Below are 6,761 nucleotides of genomic sequence, written 5' to 3'. Positions count from 1 at the left end.
TTTTTCTGTCAATTTAAAACAATTGGTTCTGATGAGCTCGACAAAAAGTTTGAGAATCTAGCTACTCTATATCACACTTACCTCGAGTATGATGATCTATTATATGAATGCATACATCTCAAGCACTCTATAAGTTCCGATAAAAATTGCGCAACTATTCCCAAATTATACGAAAAACATGTTTCTGACAACAAGAAATCTCTATTTCCGAATGTGGAAACTGCACTAAGAATCTTCTTGTGCATGATGGTAACAAATTTCACAATGGAACAGCAGCGTTTAAACTGGCTTACACTCAATTGCATGGAAAATGACATTCTTAAGAACATTGATTTCAATCCAATTATAAGTGAATTTTGTATAAAAATTTCGCAAATCAGTTTGAGCGTTATTGTTTTTGGATTATCACTAGGATACTCAACAGCATTAAAAAGTTCCAAAAAAATATAAAATATTTTTAATTTCATTTAATTCTTGCTATTGATCTAATTATGTTAGTATACCATATTAAAAATTACCACATTTGTTTTATTGTAAAAAATATTTTCAATGAACACGTGGTTTTGAAAAAATATATTGGCCAATGACTTTTAATTTATTCTACATTTTTTTAATTTCTACTCAGCAAATTGGTTTTGCACAAGGGCCCCCCACAGCTGTAAAGACGGCCCTGACTCTTTAACTTAGGCCTGTGTGGTTCCTAGGGTATTAGCTCACCTGATTATTATTTGATTTTTATTAGTATTGAAGTATAAATAATTCAATAATGAATTAATGAAATGTGAAAATTTTGAAATTTAGTTGTGAATATATTTTCTTTTAGATATTGAATGTGTTGGACCAAAGCACAGAGAATATGTTGTGTTTCCTTTCACTGTCATGTCGGGTGTTGGTATAATGCTGATGTCCTTGTCAGGTTGGCTTATTTCAAAATGGCGAACATTCATGTTCGTGTTATCGATTCCAATTCATTTACCTTATTTATTTCTGCTTTATTGGTAACCAATATTTACTATTGTTATTAATTTAATTACAATAGTGCATCAAAATATCTCGGTTCAATATTTCTAGGTTCGTTCCCGAATCCACAAGATGGCTGCTCTCAACAAAGCGATACGACAGGGCTCGACAACAAATCGTACAACAAGCCGAATTGAATGGCAAACAGATCAGTGATATTGACCACGTCGTGGCGAAGCTAATTGAAAAAATAGAATTAGTAAGAGTTTCAGTTCACATCGAATTTCATAGTTCAGAAGACTAATATACAATAATCTTTTTGGATATAAAGGACTCTAATTCCAAAAAGGCCACATTTTTGGATATTGTAAGAAACCCGCACCTTCGAAGAACTGCGGCTATAATATACTTCACATTGTATGTAAAACAATTAAAACGTGATTAGCTTCAGTTCCAGATTCTTCCTCGCGTAAATATTTTGTTGAATCATTTTCATTCTTAAGCAATACATTACATTCTTTAACAGCTGTATGATAATTTTCATCAATCATGGTCTTACTATGACGATTTCCCTGGAAGGAGGCTCTATTTATGCAAACATGTCCATCATGGGCAGTGTCCACGCCTTGTCGCTGCTTTTCTATTTCTTAACCGTGAAGTATCTGACAAGAAAAAAAGGACTTTTGCTGATTTTGATAGTGAAAGGAATCGTCTTTCTGGCGGTCATTCCTGTAGGCGATAGTAAGTATAACAATCATTCACATTTGAAGTCGTTATATTTCATCACTAGTAAATGAAGTCGAAATATCTGGTAGTCCGAGAGATAACCAGGTGTGCAAATCAGTGTTGTAGGATAACACTGTTTTTCAACACTGGGCCCTATTTTAGACTTTTACAAATTTTACAGCCCTTCAAATTAACCCGCGGAAGCTCTTTCGTGACTCATCCATGTCTATTTGTGGGCCCTTTAGTAAAATTAAAAGTAAGGTACAGCTTGCGTAGCCTACCGCTGGCGCCTCCACTAGTGCAAATCCTAGGTAATCACTTTAATTCTGTTAACATAATAAGTGTGAAGAAGTGTTTACGAATGAAATTATTCTAGACGTAAATACCCAAATTTCACCTTCAATAAGCTATGGCGATATTTACCTAAGATTATCATGCATATTGTTTTGTTTTGTTTTAGATTTATTCTGGTTGAAAATTATACTGTTAATGATTGGAAAAATAGCTGGTTCAATTAGTTATACTTTAATGTTCCTTTACGCGAATGAGTTATTCCCAACGAACCTGAGAGCTGTAGGCGTGAGCGGAGCTTTGACTTCTGGTCGAATCGGAGCTCTGGTGGCTCCATTCATGGATTATTTGGTAACATTATGAATATTGAAAATAAACATACTTTTCTAGTTGAAGTGTAATACTGATATTTGCAGGCGAGATTTCATGGGCGACAAATACCATTATTTATATACGCAGCGTGTATATTGTCGACTATATTGGTATGTTTCCTGCTGCCAAACACCGAGGACCAACATTTGCCGGACACCGTCGTGGATATTAATATGTAAGGATTAAGTCGGTAATATATTTAGGAATTTGGGGTGAACAGAGATTAGGTGGGCAGCATCCTGTTTGCTGAAGTGATGGCTTAACCTGTTAATTATCTTCCTGAGATCGTGAGGACTGAGGCTGTAAGTGCGGCCACATTGTATCTGCTAACACCCATCCATTCTTGAATTGTAACGATATTTATATTGTGAGAAGCCCGTTTTCAGCTAGTTGAGTAAATTGGGATTTAGAAAACGGAAACATGCACTATACTATAAATATGCAAATTAAATTATTTTTAAAAAGTAAATAGGCATTTTTCAAATTTCATACGTTTAATAGTGCAAAATATCATTAATATTAACATATATTTGTTTTCTTTGATTAGTTTAAAATGTATTTTTGATAAAGCGTTTTTGTACACAATATTTTTAATTTATCCGTTTGCTTGGGTTTTCTAAAATAATTATCGCAGTTTTAAGGGACACAGATAGAGAGAGAGGGAGGGCTGAGAAAAGAGAACGAACGCAAGCGAAAAGAGTCGAAGGTCGTACCATGCAGCAGCACAGTGAGGCAAACAGAGAGAGATAAACTCCCGTGTCTCTTTCTTGACAGCGCCGGAATGCCAGCGTTTCTTGACAGCGCGAGGTCAGGGTTTTCGGTCTTGCGGTCACCGGTTATTGGTCCCGTGGTCAAAAACTACGAAGGTTAGCCATCTCAAGAAGCCCCTTAAATCTGACGACCGGGGCCACAATGCCACAGGCCAAATTTCGTGCGAATCGGAAAAATATCTTGGGCGTGTATAGTAGGTAACAAACATACACACATCAGCTTTAATACAGGGCGTATCTCGAAAAGAGATTTTTTTTCAAAAACTATGTTTTTTAGAAAGTTGAAATTTGTACTGTACATTATAGGTGCCGGGGACACTTTCTACCAAAATTATATCTAAATCAAAAAATATTTTCACGTTTTTTGAAAATTTAAATTTTAACCGCTAGGTGCTATAAGAAAATTGTCGACGCGAAAAAAATAGACGTCTTTTTCACTGACAAAATACGACTTGAAAAAGTGACAAGTTGGGCAAGCTAAAATAACTTTTTTTTAAATTCCATTGGGAGAGTAGTGTAACTTTATGAGAGTCAGAAATTTGTTAATCTGGTGTTTAATGTAATAAACATCGCTGAAAAATCGAGGAGACAATGACGAAGAAGGTATTACACGATTTAATTTCGTAGGATGAAAAATGCGAATTTTTTGAGAAAACTAAGAGACATTTTATTTATTTACTTACAGACAAAATTTATAAGTACGTTTCGAAAATACCACTTGCAGGTTTGGGCGCGAACAATAATATTGTCGAAGACGGCTTGAATCATTTCCGGGGTTACTTCCCGGCAAGCGCTTACAATTCGTTGACGCAGCTCTTCAAGGGTCTCAACCGGAGTGGCGTACACCTTGTTCTTGACGAAGCCCCAAAGAAAGAAATCCAACGGAGTCAGATCGGGTGGCCTTGCTGGCCAGTGTACGGCGCCGTTTCTCCCTATCCATCGTTTTGGAAATTCAGTGTTTAGGTATTCTCTTACGGCTCTGTGGTAATGAGGTGGTGCACCGTCTTGCTGAAACCACAGTCTTGGTCGTTGCGGCAACGGCAGTTCGTCAAGTTGTTTTTCTAGCTCATTTCTCAAGAAATCTAAAGAACACTGGCCATTTAGATTTTGCGGTAAGAATATTGGACCAATTAACGGGTTTCCAATAAGACCAATCCAACATTCAAGCGCCCAAATTGAAATTGGTGACGGTGTTCATATCCCCAGTGTGGATTTGTGTCTTCCCAAACATGATTATTTTGGTGATTGTAAGGGCCGTCTCTTGCAAACGAGGATTCATCCGAGAATAGCATGCTGCAGAGGAATTGTGGGTCGTCGTGCACGGAATTTAGCAGCCAGTTGCAAAATTCCAGCCGTTGTTGAGCGTCTCCATTTCGTAAACCGTGGTGAAGCATTGCTCTGTAAGGATGGTATTTATGCCCATTTAAAATTTCACAAATGTGAGTTTTACTGCAAGCCAAATCCTTACTCGTCGCGGCACAACTACTACGTGGATATGTGGAAAAATAGACTAAAACGTTGTTTTCAAAGTCCAAATCCCGCTGACCAGGCCCACGAAATCGAGGTTGTACGTTACCATACTGGTGAAAGTCATTTACAGCTCGCCTTACAGTAGCTATGGAGGGTCTTCTATCTAGATGTCGTTGCTCAAAGATCTCACTCACTCGTCCTAGATTTCTTCCACCTTTCGCGTAGTAAATGACCACTAGTTCCGTACGATCAGCTCAGGAATATTGGGGCATGATTGTTAAGATTGATTACGACAATAATGTTACACAGTTTGTATTACAGTTATTTCAATACTAAATAAATTTAAGGTTTTTACTGACCTTTAAACCTTTGGTCTATTTATCTTCTCGCCTATCAGGGTTAAAATAGGTTTCGAATACGACTAGATGCAAACACAGGCCTATTAGATTAAACAACTAATAGGAAAAGTCAATAGCTAAATGAACCAGATTGTGGTTTCCAAAAGAGTGCCACGCCTCATGACCCCCGAAATGTGAAATACTGTATTTCAAAACGATGAATAGGGTGAAACGGTTCGGCACATTGGCCAGCAAGGTCGCCAGATCTTACGTAATTTAAATCGCCATTAATAATTTCATTAATTAATTTAATATATTCGCCATTGTCTATTCGATTTTTCAGCGGTGTTTATTGCATTAAACATAGGATTTAAAAATTTCTGACTTTCATAAAGTTACACTACTCTCCCAATGAAATTCCAAAAAAGCTATTTTAGCTTGCCCAGATTGTCACTTTTCCAAGTCGTATTTTGTCAGTGAATTTTCGAATTAGATGCAATTTTGGTAGAAAGTGTCCCCCGGCACGTATAATGTACAGTACAAATATAAACTTTCTAGAAAACATAGTTTTTGAAAAAAATAACTTTTTCGAGTAAAAAAAAACACCCTGTATATATAGATAACAATTGTGCAGAATCATTGAAAGATAATGACACGATCGATCATCATGTCGCGATTCAATGTGGGTTCTTACGTGACTACTACTAGCTCTAGAAACCATAGCGCCAGCCAACAAAAAGGACGAAGGTGTAAATTCAAACGCAGGGAACTTCCTTATATTTCGAGGCACCATCCTATTACAGGGCAACAAATGTAGCGTCGGGAAAGCTAAGAAGCAGAATTAGCTCAAAATGCACCGTGACACAGTAGAGATAATGTGTGGAGAAGAATTCGGTTAAGACGATCCTCGGACCTCACGGTCGAATTCCAGATTGAGCTGATTCTGACACGTTAAAATCAACTTAGAATTCTCATTGCACGAATTAAGGAGCGATCCTAAAATTGTTTAGGTTTCAAACTGTTTTCAAGCTCCTTTAAATTTAATTGTTTTAATTTAAATAGGTCTCTTCTAAAACTGGAAACTTAATGCAGTATATTCTAAAGCCAAAAATTAAATTAAATACCTTTATTTAATGGCTATATTCATAGTGATTAATTATTAAATTAAAATGATAACCCGCGTAAACATTTCTCTGGAATATTAATTAAAATTTTAATTTTCAGACTCAGTAAGAAGAAAAACACTGAAGTTCACTTTCAAAAAACTCCACTTACGAGAGTGTCGGCGTAAACAAATATTTGAAGTTCGTTGAATTTATTTTAAGTACAATTCTAATATTAATAATTAATAATGTGTTCTTACAGAATAGATTTTGTCGTCATTTACTTATATTAGCAGTTAAATTTTAAAAATAATTAAGTTATATTTCGTGTAAAAACTGTAAATGAATGGAATAAATATATAAACGTACAACAGCTATGATCAAAATAATCCTGCTTGAGCCTATAATTTTTGGAAAATGTTGGACTGATTAAGCCCAAAAGTTTGAATCTATTTTTCGTTATAATATAATTTAATAATAAATAAATTATAATTGTAATAACAATAAGTATGACACTTGTTAATGCTAATGTCATGCTCGAAACATTTTTCGACACTGACATTCTCTACTCGAACTGAGTAGCACGTTATCGTCCTTGGTAGTATTAACTAAACAGGAAACTTTGTAAGACAGTAGTAAAAATATTCACGGCACAATATAAAAGGTGCAGTAAGAACATAGTCATTTAAAGGGGTATTTTTTAAGTCACCTTGGTCGATTTCGTGAATAAA

The 6,761-nt window shown here is 35.7% G+C and overlaps 1 protein-coding gene across 1 annotated transcript; it reads left to right on the top strand.

Annotated features, from left to right (window-relative positions):
• The first annotated feature begins 246 nt into the window (after positions 1 to 246).
• Positions 247 to 6,288, top strand: LOC149960245 (solute carrier family 22 member 3-like). The gene is made up of 8 exons (XM_090167421.1): positions 247 to 349; positions 824 to 998; positions 1,072 to 1,219; positions 1,292 to 1,377; positions 1,487 to 1,701; positions 2,147 to 2,328; positions 2,394 to 2,524; positions 6,152 to 6,288. Exons 1-8 carry the CDS (start codon positions 247 to 249, stop codon positions 6,216 to 6,218), a joined length of 1,107 nt encoding a protein of 368 aa, XP_090023547.1. The 3' UTR covers positions 6,219 to 6,288.
• Positions 6,289 to 6,761: the final 473 nt, after the last annotated feature.

Source organism: Leiobunum rupestre, chromosome 2 (genome assembly GCF_980474605.1).
Source record: "Leiobunum rupestre chromosome 2, qqLeiRupe1.1.hap1, whole genome shotgun sequence".
Classification (NCBI taxonomy): Eukaryota; Metazoa; Arthropoda; class Arachnida; order Opiliones; family Sclerosomatidae; genus Leiobunum; species Leiobunum rupestre.
This window is presented reverse-complemented; position numbering and strand designations above follow the sequence as displayed.

Excerpts from the sequence above, each read along its gene's own strand:
- LOC149960245 (XM_090167421.1), top strand. The coding sequence starts at position 247 with ATGGTAACAAATTTCACAATGGAACAGCAGCGTTTAAACTGGCTTACA. Across the intron at positions 1,220-1,291 it reads TAATTGAAAAAATAGAATTA|GACTCTAATTCCAAAAAGGC; the intron begins GTAAGAGTTTCA and ends TTGGATATAAAG. Across the intron at positions 1,378-1,486 it reads GCTATAATATACTTCACATT|CTGTATGATAATTTTCATCA; the intron begins GTATGTAAAACA and ends ATTCTTTAACAG.